Below are 14,858 nucleotides of genomic sequence, written 5' to 3'. Positions count from 1 at the left end.
ACAGTGCATGCATATCATGCTGCTATCAGCATAGGCAAAACACTGCTCCGCACAGATCGCTCAGCACACATTGCAGGCACATTGCATGTGTACATCGATGTGTGCTGAACAGTTTGTGCTTAAGCACCTCGCTCAGCACTGGGCACCCGTCGCCCTGTGCTGAGGGCCCAGGACTTTACACTGAAGCTTGTGTAAGTTGTGTTATTATAGCTTTCCATTCCATATGGCAGCTGTCAGTCCCATTAATACATAAAATATATGAGGGAATAATGATATATTTATGTCTGTGCAGATTAACATCTGAGTTAATGTGTATTGAAATGTAAGATAAAAACTACTTATAGATAGGTAGGAGACTCATTAAAATCTAATCAAACATTGCATCCCAGGTGCACCCTACAGTAATCGAGCTTTCATTAAAACCACTTGAAATAATGTATGCTAGAACCTTTCCATTTAATACAATCATCCAGCGCGGATCGTAAATGTCAGTAAATGGCATCACACTAAGTGTACTTAATTGGATTCAGGGTCTCATTTAAACAATTGGGCTTTTTTCCTGTCACTAATTAGACAGCACTGTCAACATAACAGGGTGACACGACCAGATAAGCGAGGTGAGAAATAAATGAAAAAATAAAACATTTAAATTAGTGTCGGCTACTTATTATTCTATGGACAAAGCTCAGGATGTGAGCCACACATAACGATCTGTGTGTAGCACAGTGCACTGTGCAGCCATGGTCAGAGCTGGCAGGATAGCAGTGATTCTTGTCACTTACAGATTTACAGAAAGAACATGATTACTTCATTTGTAGGGTACATGATAAAAGGACAGAATTGACTCCGCTCCTGATAGTGGCTGGCAGCGGTAGGCAGCTAGTCAGTCTTTTGTCATATGCATGACCTGGTGCAGCAGGTATCACCCTTGCCAATAGTTTTCTGATAGAACAGAGGTTGCTATGTCAGTAATACCACTCTCACACTGCCACTTTGACCTGGAGTATTGCAGAGTTAACCTGTGTTGCAGTTTGGTTGGAAAGTGTCCCGAAAAATAACTCAGGTCCAATGTACTGGGAATCCAACCCATGTAGCCAGCGGCCGTTCCCCCACTGTGCCCAGCTGGAGAAGGAGTCCCAGGGTTCGCATAAACACTGACCAGGGACTTATTTAAAAATGGGCAGGTCCCCGCGGATCGGTCGGGCAGGGCAGGATGGACATGGATTCCTGGGCAGCGGAGGGGACGGTAGCATTGCGGGAATGCGGCATTGCGGGAATGCGGCAGCGCAGGAGTCACCGGCTGGGAGCGGGAGCCAGGAGCGGCAGATGGGGAGGACGCACACTGCAGTCCCATCTCCTTTCTCTCCCCCGAGCTTTGAGCATGCACTGCAGCAGGCTGTTGGGGAAGCTGCCGGCTGTGATCTGTCTTATATTGTAAGTGGCCAAGCTCCCGGGTTGCTGTGGAGAAGCAGCTGGAGATTCAATAAATGAAGTGCCCAGCGCCGCAGTCCCATTTCCTTCCTCACCTCTCCCTCAGTGCACTGCAGCAGGCAGCCAGGGAAGCTGCTGACTGCTAGTGTGAGTGTGGGTGTGCAATGAGAGTGACGGGCCTGCTTCTCTTCCTGTCGCTTTTTTTGTGTTATATTTAAATCCCTAACTGACCTGCCAACCATTTTGCCAGCCCTCTAAGTGCCAGTGTGTTTTATCTCTCTCTCTGGGCGGTGATGTATATCTCCCTCTCTCTCCCTCTCCCTCCCTCCCTCTCTCTCTCTCTCTCTCTCTCTCTCTCAAAAAAGCATCACTCCGGGACTCCTTAAGGTGCAAAACGGCTGTGCTGTATTATGTGGTTGCTGTTTTGGGCGACGGCAAAATAAAGCACAGCCATTACTCTCCGGAGTAACACTTTTTTGGCTGGATGTGTTCAAATTGGCGGAGAACCTGTCCAAGCGAGCACCCTAACAAGTAATGGAGTTGAATGCCATTTGAGTGCCGGAATCAGTGTGGAATAATGTGTAATGGGCATAATGGTGTGTGGCATAATGCGTAATGGGCATTATGGTGTGCGTAATCCTGGCACAGTAGGTCAAGGTGCCTCTAGCTGATACAGTGTGCACAAGTGGAACTATTGTGTGGGAATCAGAACAGGACAGTTAGGACCCCGTTTTTTGGATGTGAGGGGTCCCGGGGACCCACTATTTTTGGGGGGGTTTTGCAATCACTGAGGCCGCCGCTATTTTCAACTAAAGTCTCCCGATGGACCACTAGCCAATAGGCGTTTGCGGTCCAGCAGCCAATCAGAAGCAGCATTGGCTGCTGGACTGTGAGCTCTTATTGGCTAGCGGTCCAACGGGAGACTTGAGCTGTGGCAGCCGGGCACATCGGGGAGCGGGACAGCTGGGCGGGTGGGGGAGCGGGCTGGATTCCCCTTTGGCAAGGAGCAATTTAAGTCCCCCTTGGCAACGAGCAATTTAAGTCCCCCTTGGCAACGAGCAATTTAAGTCCCCCTTGCCAACGAGCAATTTAAGTCCCCCTTGCCAACGAGCAATTTAAGTCCCCCTTGGCAACGAGCAATTTAAGTCCCCCTTGGCAACAAGCAATTTAAGTCCCCCTTGGCATCGAGCAGGAAGGTAAGTGGTACTTATATGTAATGGGCATTACGGTTTGTTATATAGTATGTAATGGGCATTACGGTTTGTTATATAGCATTTAATGGGCATCGTGTGGCCTTATGTGTAATTGGCATTATGGCATGTGGCTTTATGTGTAATGGGTATTATGGTATGTGGTATAATGTTAGTCCCTGCCCCCTTTTTTGCCATGCAAGAGCCCCGTCTACTACCAATTGGGGGGGGCGAAACATGCCCTTGCTTCAGGCACCGTGGCACCTAGCTACACCCACTGCATGTAGCTACCTGGAATGGTCTGAGAAGGAACCGGGTTACAAAGAAGTGTTACCCATTCAAACCCTATGTAGATTCGCTTCACCAGCATTTGGAGATGATGTCATCACCTAGTGCTGGCAGCAGAGAGGCCTTGCAAATAACCTGTATTTACTAGTTTATTACATTGACTGGTATATGCACCATAGCACATAGCACAACACATTATTATCTTTTTTTTTTCTTTCTTGCAATTACCTATATCCAGTCTGCTGCTGTGATTTGGCTTGAAATTCACATTCAGCAAGCAAAGCTAGAACCAGGATTGTGGCATAACAGTGTATTAGTCAGTAGGAGTTAATGACGCACTCAGAATCTGAAGTCTTCTAGTAATATCCTGTAGTAATACACGTGTACTGATGCACACCTCCCAACTGTCCCGTTTCTCATGGGACAGTCACGATTTTTGTGACTGTTCCCCATCCCACCTGTACCCGGCAGTGTCCCGCGGTGTGTGTGTGTGTGTGTGTGTGTGTGGGGGGGGGGGGCACAGATGGGAGCAGGGCCTTATTAAGGGCTTAATGCGTCTGGAGCTGACAATGTTAAATGGCCTATTATGAAAAGTACAGGAGATGAGGCCAATGCTATACACTATAAGCCCCAGTGTCTCCCTAAATATTAAGAAAGCACAACCATTGCATAAATGTGTCAAATAGAATTGGAATTTTAATACTTATTATTTATGGCCAATCATGTGGCCAGCTGGTGTTTACCTGGTGATTATCATGCTGTAATGATGTTGTGCCTATATTTATGTGGAGGCCTACCCCATTGTTAATCTGGTCCTGGTTGGGAGTCCCCCCTGTTAGTGTGGGGAACAGCATCTTTTCAGAGAGACAGTAAAGCTGGGGGCATGGCCTACAACCCACAGTGATAGAAAAGGTGAAAGACATGACATCTTGTGAGGCCACGCCCCAACCAGCATTTGCCATGCCCCTTTTTCAGGAGCGTAGGCAGCCACGCAGGAGTTTTACTGTGAAAGTGTGGCAGCGCCATCTATTGGGGATTCACTGTCTCAACACATTTTTTGATTTGTTACGCAGGAGTCCTGATACCCCCAACTGAAATGTTGAGAGATATGCTAAAGTGTTAGCTAAATAGCCTTTATCAGAGATATCGATGCACAGGGGACTGAACACTGGATCAGAATCAGGGGTGAATCCCAAGCAAGTTGACACTTTTCACCCAATTTTGCATCCCAATGTGTTGGAATAAGTTGAAAAGGGCCCAAATCACACTAGTGTATGGGCATTTTAGGGTTAGACTGTCAGAGAGGAAGGTTAGGGTTAGGCACTTGGCAGAAGGTTAGGTTTGATATCAGGGATCATTTCATCAATTATTTCAGTGACAGGGTCTGCCACACGACTGTGGCTGAAATTGGTTTGTTTGGGCCCCCATAAAAAAGGCAATTCATCTCTCCCTGTACAAACTGGCTCCACAGATTATCAATTCATCCCTGTTGGACTCCACAATCACAGGTCCCTCTGTAGTCTCTGGAGGCAATTGCTGGTCTTCATTGTAGAATTGATCATTCATCTTCTCCACATTTTTCAGAAGCAATCTCCTACGCCACTCACTGACCAGGTTCCCGGCTGCATTAAAAACTCTTTCAGAGTACACTCAGGAAAAATAGAGCCAAATTGTCTGTTTTTTCCTGCCAGTACAAGTACAGACTGTCTGACATGCCTACTTGGATGCTGTCCCCAATGTAATCCTCCACCATTTTTTCAATGGTGACAGCATTGTTAGACATGTCATCAATTGTTTCCAGGTCCTTCAGTCCAGACGCAGGGCCAAATGTAATAGGGTTGAGGAAGAACTCAGCACCAATGTGCAGGCACTTTGGCAGCCTCAGAAGAGTGACTGGCTCACTCTATAACACCCCACCTGGTTAGCATCCTGGTCGCGTGACCCCCTAGCCCCCCTAGTTACGGGCCTGTCACATTCCCAGAATACGATTTCACCCATCCCTAATATTATGTGCCTGTACACATGATACAGACTTACATCGGTATGTCCAGAACTATCTAACGACCTATTGGCAGCTCAGTTGCCAGCGCATACACACTGCAAAATGTTTATTATACTATGGCCATATACTGTATGTTGATGCAACAGATCAGATTGAGTTATCTGAGCTTAAAATATTAAGATTGTAAAATGTACACATTATACAATCCCTTGTCATATCGGAAGGGGGGGGGGGGGGCGGTCATGCTCCACCCAAAGGGTGTGGCTAGTTCAATATATGTGCTTACATGCTTGTTGTGAGATATTTCTAGATAACATTAGTAACTATGTAATTTGATAAATGTAGCAAGTATTGATAATAACAGTGCTGACTGCAATATTGGATTATTTGTTTGCGATTATTTGCTGTTATATTTCGTTTCTTCTCTCTCAGCACAACATACGTGATAATAAATGTGATGCCTATGTAATAAATTCCAAGTGCAAATCCCATCTGATCAACTATATTTATGTCTAGTGTCCGTGAGTCTGCAAAACACTGCCATCTGCTGGCAGAGAGTGAAACTACATCTCTTTCTCACACATGCACAAACACAGAAGGTAGCAGACTAGCTTTCAAAGCTTTTGCTCCTATTTCGGGGAGTCTCCTGCAGAATGCAGCTTTAGAATCTAGTGTTATAGATAGACTCTTATTTTGCCTGGTACTTGGCAGACAGGTTTATTACATACAGTACTTTACTACATAATAGGTGAACTGGAAAGCATCTCTGACTGCAGGTCCCTCACAGCATGATAAATCTTGGCCACAGACTGGTAAACTTTATACTGTAACTCACTAACATCATGACAAATCATTACTCTCACCTCCTGTTCCCACACATGTAGGACAGCATTCCCCCGGATCTACAGTCTCCACTTCTCCTGCTTTGCAGATTATTCTGGGACAGAGTTTTGGGGCACATGTTACTTGTCCATGCACACACGTGCACAAAATGCATTTGGAGTGTGTCCACTGTGTACCATGCTGTAATAAAATAAAAATCATAATTTACAAATGAGCAACATGCAATTATCACCATCCATATTTTTAATAGCATCACTGTCATTTGTCTTATTATTTATATAATTTTAAAATAATCAATATACAAGAGCGCATGACAAAATAATAAATACGTTTAAAATATGTAGCTTTAAAAGCAACAATATTATTATTATTATTTATATATTTATAGTGGTCTTCATTACTGTACAAAGTGCAAAACAATGACAGTACAGGGTTTTAAGTAGGGTACACACTGGACAATTTTAAACGCATGCTCCCATGCGTCATCTGTACATGAAGGATAATGGAGTATATCGTTAGCAAGAGCCATTCTGCGGAGTGCAGCATGAAGCCAATCAAGTGCCCTCCCCGTCCCCCAGTCCCCCCAATCATTTGTCCTGGTCAGAATCGGTTACTGTGTATGCACTCGCGGATGCTGGCTCCTCGGTCATGTCCTGTCGCAAAAAGTTTAGGAACCCCTGTTCTATGGGCTTTAGAAAAGCAGTTAACGAGAACAGGAGGGAGAAAGGCTTGATCATCAACTTACAGTACTGTAGAAAGTAGGGGTGGGCAACATATGGCCTGGTCCACTGCCACACAGCAGTGTACAATGACAAGCGGCCTGACTGGCTGAGCTGCATGTCATTGGGCTATAGCATGCGGCACTGCTGAGGAAAGCGTTTTCGCATCATGGGGGCGGCTGGCCGCGATTTCCTTTTTTTGACACCAGATGCTGGGCGGCATGCGGGGAGGAGTGGAGCCACAGTGCGAGAATGGATCACAGTGGCACAACAGTTGACACCAATTGAACTCCGCTCTAGTGCTTTGGCACTGCCCCCCTCGTCATCCAGTGTCTGACGTCATGGCCGGCCAGCTGCCCTAGCGATGCGAACAAGGTTTCCTCAGAGGGGCCGCATAACTGGTCTAATGTCGAAAAAAAGGAAACCGTGCATCGGAAAAAGGTAAATGCTACAGGCCTGCTGCCAGGGCAACCTGCCTGGCAGTTGCTGGGGTGCTCTGTATGGGAGGCTGCTATCTGTGCACAGGAAGGGGTAAAAACTGTGCTGGGGAGGAAGGAAAACTGAAAACTGCCAAAGGAGAGGGAGGTAAAAGCTGCTATCTAGGTCCAGGGGAAAAAGGAGGGAGGGGAATTGGTATCTGTGCCCAGGGAGAGAGAGGAGTTACATATATTATTGATAAAAGCATGATACTGAATGCTGTTTTTATTTTTTCCAATTACTGGAACATGTGAATTTTGGCTCATTCTGTGTGGCATAATGTGAATTTTGGCTCATACCTAGTGCTATAATGTGAATTTTGTCTCATTCTATGTGCCACAATGTGCATTTCAGCTCAATTGGGGTGGCATAATGTAAATTTTGGCTCTTACTGTTTGGCATAATGTCAATTTTGGCTCAATCTGGGCGGTATAACATGAATTTTGGCTCCTTCTGTGTGAAATTCAGCTCATTCTGTGAATTTTGGCTCAATCCGTGTGGTATAATGTGTAAAGGGCAAGTAAAAGTGGGTCTACTATTATGTTGCATTATGTGTATAAGAGGTATATGGTGTGGAATACTACACCCAAGGACACACCCTCTTGTGAGTGGCCACACCCCCTTTTGAGTGGTAACTAGCCCACATATTTACTGGACGTGTTAAGTGGTCCCCCAGCTGAAATAATTGGCCTCCCTTGGTCTTATGGGAAGGGAAAGACAAACAGAAGCCATAAGGAGTGACAAATGTTGTGGCAATAGCATAAATGATGTCCAATAATTTTACAGCAAATATGGTGAATAACTGTAATGCAATAGTTCTTAAAAACCTGGTTTTCCAACGAATACTTCAAACTCCTCCAACACCAACTAGCCCCGGCGCTCACGGACCTGTTCAATAACCTCCTCACACACCATACCCCTTTCCCACATCTAACAAACACGACCACCATATTGTTACCCAAACCACAAAAAGATCCCCAATTAGTAGAATCCTACAGGCCCATTAGTCTAATAAACACAGACATCAAATTATTAGCCAAAATCATAGCGGACAGGATGCAAACAGTACTCCCCGACCTCCTCACACCAACACAACTAGGTTTTATCCGCGGAAGGCACTCAGTGAAAGGTATTAGAACAGCCATAGCGGCGGTGGCTTCGTCCACCCTAACCAACACCCATACCAATATTCTACTAAGCCTTGATACCATAAAAGCCTTTGACACAGTCCTATGGCCCCACCTTTTCCAAACTTTAGAACAAAGAGGTTTCAACACAGCGCTGATAGATTTCATTAAATATCTATATAACTCCCCCACAACTAGAATCATGGTAAACGGCACCCTTGGTAACCCAATAGTGATGCACAGGGGCACCCGCCAAGGTTGCCCTTTATCACCCCTGTTATTCAATTTGGCTCTGGACCCATTTCTACGCCTTCTGGAAGCCGACCCCATCTTCAAGGGCATATCAATCGGATCCAAGGTTGTGAAGCTCACCGCCTTTGCGGATGACATCTTACTATATATTTCTAACCCGACGGAGTCTCTCCATCACATTATGCAACTGTTCAAACACTTCAAAGAAATATCGGGCTTCGCAATTAACATGCAGAAATCCAAGGCACTTTCCCTGACATCGCACCCTTTACCCACTGACTTCACCAACAGTGTACCATTTGTTTGGGCTACTAACTCATTCACATATCTAGGCACACAAATCCCCCGACATCTAGGACAGCTTTATAAATTAAACTACACCCCCATATTCCAACAGTCCTATGAAGAGCTAAAAAATTGGAAAAACCTACCCATCTCCTACATTGGGAGAATAAACCTAATCAAAATGGTAACTTTCCCACGTATAATGTACCTTCTGCAGGGATTACCCCTATACATCTCCCCAAAAGACATTAAAACCTTCAACAAAAACATCAGAGAGTTTATATGGAACAACGGCAGACCCAAAATAGGCCTAATAAAGCTTCAACAGCCCAAATGGAACGGTGGCTTGGGCCTACCAGATATTAGACAATACAATAAAGCCACAATGTTCCGCTACCTTTCAGACTGGTTAGCCGGGACAGAATATTATACATGCACTTCTTTGGAAAGAGAGATGGTTCCGGGAAAATGCCTACTGTCATTCTTGCACCTACATGACCAAGAGGTCCCCACACATGCACAAGAAAACCCCTTGGTATGGAATACGAAAAAAACATGGCACTGGGTCAGAGGCCAAGCAGGCCTAAACTCACACAAATCAATACATCTTCCATTTGTAAACAATACAGACTTCCAGGAAGGGTCAGCCACATACCCGTTCAATATATGGAGAGTGGGGGGCGTCACAGGCATTGGATCATTGGTTGACAGAGCAGCACGTAGACCCCTAACCTTCTCAGAAGCGAGAGAAAAATTCCCCTGCATAACGGGGCACCCTCTGGCCTTCCTACAAGCCCAACATTATGTTTCCACGGTAGTCCGTAACTTCTCAGACAAAGACTGGAATAATACCATTGATACCCTCTTAATACAACCTCCCCTTGAGAAAAAAGCTATATCCTGCTATTATCAACACTTCCGAATCATTCTAGATCATGCAGCCAGCAAACAAGGCATAGCCCAATGGACATTAAAATTCCCACAATATGACACAGATGACCTAATAAAATTCCTCTTAAAATCCTGCAAAACATTGCCCTCATCTTCATATGTTGAGATGTTCCTCAACATATATCACAGAGCTTACCTGTCACCCCACCGGAGCCACTTAATGGGCCGAACAGAAGCGGACCTTTACCACTGCTTCTGGTCATGTCCAATGGTCAGAAGCTTCTGGCTCCAAGTAAAAAGGTATGCAGAAACACACTTGGTAAATTATGTCCCATTCGTAGACGACTGGGCAGTATTGGGCGTAATCCCCTCAGACCTAAGAGTAACAAAAGGTTGTAGAGACCTATTGCTTGCCATTAGTGCAGCCGCAAGAAAAACCATATTACAGGAATGGACATCAACGTCCTCCCCAACCTTCCCCCTGTTTAAGCATAAACTTTTCCATCTTTTTAGAATGGACTGGGTCGAAACCACTTTAAGCAAAGAATCCAAGGTAAAAAAATTCTTCTCAATGTGGGAAAGTTACATAACAACATTATCTTTAGAAGTGAGGCAACAGATACACAAAAGTCTAAAGGACACATCCTGGTACCTGCTACGCGTGATAGCCGAGGATCACCCTGTGGCTGTGACATAGTCTCCTCACTTAGACATTCTTATTTTATTTTATTTTTTTTCCACTACTCATATTATTTTTCCCTTTTTCCCTATCAGGGGTTGGCGGGGGCGGGGTGGGGGGGGGCGAGAGAGAGGAGCACACCTTTTCGATTTTATAAGTCCACCTCTGGACTTCTTTTGATTTTTTGTGTTTGTTTTCTTTTTTTTGTTGTTGCAACACCTGGTACTTATAAGTAATTTATAATGTTGCTAATATCGGATAATTACTAGTGCATCGTTATGTGAAGAAAAAGGAAGAAGACATTGACTGTCATATTATGTTTAAATGTAAGATCCGAACAATAACAGCTACTCATACGCTCCGACAGCGATGAAAACGGAAAACTTAACAATGTGAAATCAACAGTCGATGTCATAATGCAATGTAAAACTTCTTTTTATTGAATTGTTACTCAATTGTTGCAACAAAACATTTCATAATGTACAAGAAAGTGCTTAATAAAAATATTTTTCAAAAAAAAAAAAAAAAAACCTGGTTTTCCATTAGCATCCTAGTCTAGAGATTCTGGATCAGATTTCGGGTTTGGTGTAAATCCAGTTAGAATCACTGAGGATCTAGCATAGAATGGTACCTAATTTCCAGCAATTCTGTGCTTCCTCCTGAATTATATCAAATAAAGCTCCAACTCTCTCCATACAAACTTACATCAGTGTCTGCTTCTTTATTTCCCTCAGGAATTCCTGATTTGATTTATCCTTCTTATCTGACAATTGTTCATGCAGGGTTAAGCACTGAGCTAATGTACAATGAAGCTGAAACCATATGGCTTTGGCTGCATTAACAAGTGATATGTAGCAAAACCACATTCATCCCTTTCATCGTTTGACTGTCTTATTTCATCACTGAAGACAGCATTGCTATAACTTCTGCTTTAGATTTTTCAGGAGAACCAAAGTATAACATGGTTTATAATCTGTATTGATAAGTTTCAAGGTTATCAAAAATAATAACACATTTTAGTTGCAATTCACACCTTCCATACTCATGATTACAACAGTTGTATGTTCCAGTGCAAAAGACAAAAGTGCCCAATGCGTAAAGAGTTAAAAAGCCAATCAGCAGCATTGGGTAGTACTACTTGGCTGTAATTAACAGCGGCCTTTACTTTCCAGCACAAATTGTGTGTTATGCCTCTATCACCAGAGAGAAGGTTACATTTTCAGTCACCTTAGCCTTTCATTAAATTGGATACACTTTTCCTGACAGGAGGATTAATGGTCCTTACGCTAGGCCTTTCTAAAGCTGCAGCAAAGAGACCTTAGCAGCGTGAGGATAGCATTCACAGCAGTGATTAGTGCTGTGTCCATGACCTGTGCACCAAATCCATTGGCACTGTGCCGAGTTCCCAGCCTCACAGCTTCTGGGGCAAAATGTTCATCCGAAGGTAGGTCATGTGGAAACAATAACCCTAACCGACACTGACCTAATATCTGTGTGTTATAAACAATGATGCCCCCCACATTCTTCTTAACCAGGGCTGGTATGAATACCAAAACAAAATAATGTGGAGAGAAAATCTCTGTTATTCCAATGGCCCAGTTAAGTTTAGACTATGCTGTAGGCAAGCAAAGATTAACTAGTTTCTGGGGATGGTTTGCTGCTACAGTGAAGACAAGCCTTCCAGCATCTGCATACACATGGCCTGGTTTATGTTGGTAAGGAATACAGAAAAGCAAGTAACTTTGTGTCTGGAACACATCATGCTGCCATGTAAAGGAAGCAAATACATGTAAATGTTTTCTGTGCAGGGTATATACTGGCTGCTTTTGTATGTACAGTAGCCCCCCAAATCTACAGTAAATCTCTCTGCATGTTACATCTGCTTCACCTGCAGTATAACATGGTTGTTCACAATTTCTTATTGGCAGGTCATACTCTGGAGAGGCCCACACCCCCCTTGTGATGCCACCGGTCATGCCACATCCCCCAGGGAATGCCAAAGGCTTCTGAAAACCCATCTCACCTTCCTTAAGAACACCCCCCTGCATTACTGCACTTGCCATTGGCCGGTGCGCACAGCAGGTGTGTTAGGGTACTGCTGTCCAGGATAAGCTTTGCAGGATGACCAGGATAAATGACTACTCTGAAGAGAATGAGAACTAAAACAAAACAATCTCTTTTGGGCCCTACACACATAGCGATGTGTGTAGAGCTTCCTAACTATGCTAGGTCAGCCTCTTCTGCGTTCTGTCCCTCAGCACACAGTGCTGACAGCCCACACACAGAGCTGTGTACTGAGGGAACTGACAGCGCTGGTGGAAAACACTGGCGACCAGGTCCGGACTGGGACCAGAAATCGATCCTGGCATTTTGAGCACACAGGCCCAATTGAAGTAGGCGGCACCCTTGTGCGGCGAATCTGCATGGTGAAAAGGGGTCATGGCCACACGGAATGGAACCATGGCATCACAAAAAAGAGGCATTACACATTATGGAACACACCACGACTCCTCGTGTCCTTACATGCTGCACATGGGAGGCGGCTCGCGAGGGGCTACGGGCTGCTGCTGATGATGCTGGAGAGACCGGCGGACATCCTCCTCACTTACGCACAGGGCCGATGCTAGGGGGTTCGGCGCCCTCCTGCAAACTATAAATTTGCGCCCACCCAAACTTTACAAAGGGAGGGGTGTGGCCACACAATAGTGCTCCCACTCCAAATTACACCACACAGTAGCACAATCTTATTCAGCTAACACAGCACCAGTGCCGTAACTAGCCATTTTGGTGCCATGTGTTAAAAATCAGGGACAGTGCGCGCCGAAGCCGCACGCAAAATTTTAGAAGCGTGGCTTCATGGGGAATTGGCGTGGTCACATAAAAAGTACCAATAACACCATAATCCCCATAACACATTATGCTTCACACCTCAAAGCCTATAACACAGTAGTAACCACACAAAGTAAGGCACATTACATATTGGCCCTTATTCTGATCGGTGCGGATATTCCCGCATTCTTACGGAGCGGTCCGCACGCCACGGTGTTCTGCCGCGTGCGGCCATCGTCCGTAGAAACGCCCACGTGTCCTCCGCATTCGGACGGACTCACTCTTTAAGAACAGGGCGTGTTTACGGACGACATACAAACCATGCGTGTGCGGGGGAAACACTCCGATTCTGCACGGTATTACAGAGTATTACAGAGTATGCTCGGGAATACCGCATCCGAACGGGAGCCAAGTGGTGCTACCGCCCGTAAGCGGAGTATTTACGCCAAACAACCCACTATTATGTATATTCTGCAATACATCACATGACCCACTTATTCAATTACCTATCCTCTTAAAAAATTGCTTATTTGGAATTGGAATCAATTAGATGCCAATATATCCTTACAAGCATGCCTAACACATGCATTGCACACATTAACCCTTACAGCAATTGAAGTGCAATGGTTTGTATTAGACCCTGTGTAAAAGATTATAAACAATCTACACATATACTGTTTAATGTGCAAAGAAAACCAACAACTTTGAACTTGCATAAATTATTTATTACGAGGAACAATTAACAATTAAATATCAAAAAAAAAAAAAAAAAAATTAAAGAAGTAAATCGCGCAGGTCCTGCAGATCCGCGATTAATAATCGTAAATGGTGTTCCGCACGCAGGAGGGCCCCACGAACCCCCTCATCTGCCGGTGTTGTGTCATCTGTGGGCATGACAAAGGGGCAAAAATTAGTCATGATATTCATGCATACATTTCACATACTGCTACATAAATTGCAGAAATGCTAGGTGACATGTGTATATATATATATATATATATATGTAGAGAGATAGAGACACACATAGATAAATAGATATGACACACACATATATACATACATGCAAACTTATTTACTACATACTGTGTTTTTTTCCCTCTACCCTTTACTCTGCAGAAGACATAACAGTCATAGTGTTTCTTCTCATTTACAACCCACCCATGACTAACCAATGACAAGCATGTCATGGCCTCCGTCAATAAGAACTTGTCACAATCTCCTCAGTCTAAGTTCAGTGATGGTTCGTGGCATGGGAGTTATGCAAATGTCAGGAATGCACAGTACACATCCTCAAAATCATAATTCAGTCTAAACCAACCTACAATTCTGTGAGGCCAAAAAAACAATCTGAACTACAGGGGGTGTTTAGGTAGAGGAGGCTCCTGGGACACTGGCAACTTGTGACTCCATTCCAAGGTAGGCCGGCCCATACTCCATTTATAGCATACATCCTATAGTTTATAAATAACATTCAACAACAATATAGATTCCACTATATGATGGGTCAGAATCGAGGCTTGCAGCAGGTGAATTTAATCCACAAATGATCCACTCATCCCTTTACTCCAGGATCCTGTTTAACTGCAACGGTTATGTGGCAGTCAAAATGGAGCTCCAAGCCATCCCACAAACCTGTGTAATTCAGAGGTGTCCTGGATGAAAGGGATGCCTTGGACACCCCATCTAACCCGTCTCAGTATCTGTAGCTACCCACTTTGGGGTCTGTATTAATAGTATTGTACCAAAATTTTTAATCACCAGTGCTACATAACAAATACCAGTCCAACTACTTCATGAATGATGCATTATGTAAACATACCGATCTGATGGGACTCCGGGGCCTCA

The 14,858-nt window shown here is 44.4% G+C and overlaps 1 protein-coding gene across 3 annotated transcripts in view; it reads right to left on the bottom strand.

Annotated features, from left to right (window-relative positions):
- Positions 1-14,858, bottom strand: part of FRAS1 (Fraser extracellular matrix complex subunit 1) — a 460,024-nt gene that overhangs the window by 255,407 nt on the left and 189,759 nt on the right. For all 3 annotated transcript variants that reach the window (XM_083177073.1, XM_083177084.1, XM_083177093.1), the window contains exon 5: positions 5,775-5,934. In XM_083177073.1, the coding sequence (XP_083033199.1) occupies positions 5,775-5,934 (160 nt within the window). The remainder of the gene's footprint in view (positions 1-5,774; positions 5,935-14,858) is intronic.

Source organism: Crinia signifera, chromosome 1 (genome assembly GCF_055691185.1).
Source record: "Crinia signifera chromosome 1, ASM5569118v1, whole genome shotgun sequence".
Taxonomy (NCBI): Eukaryota; Metazoa; Chordata; class Amphibia; order Anura; family Myobatrachidae; genus Crinia; species Crinia signifera.
The sequence above is the reverse complement of the archived record's forward strand: the minus strand, read 5'-3'. Positions and strand labels throughout refer to the sequence as shown.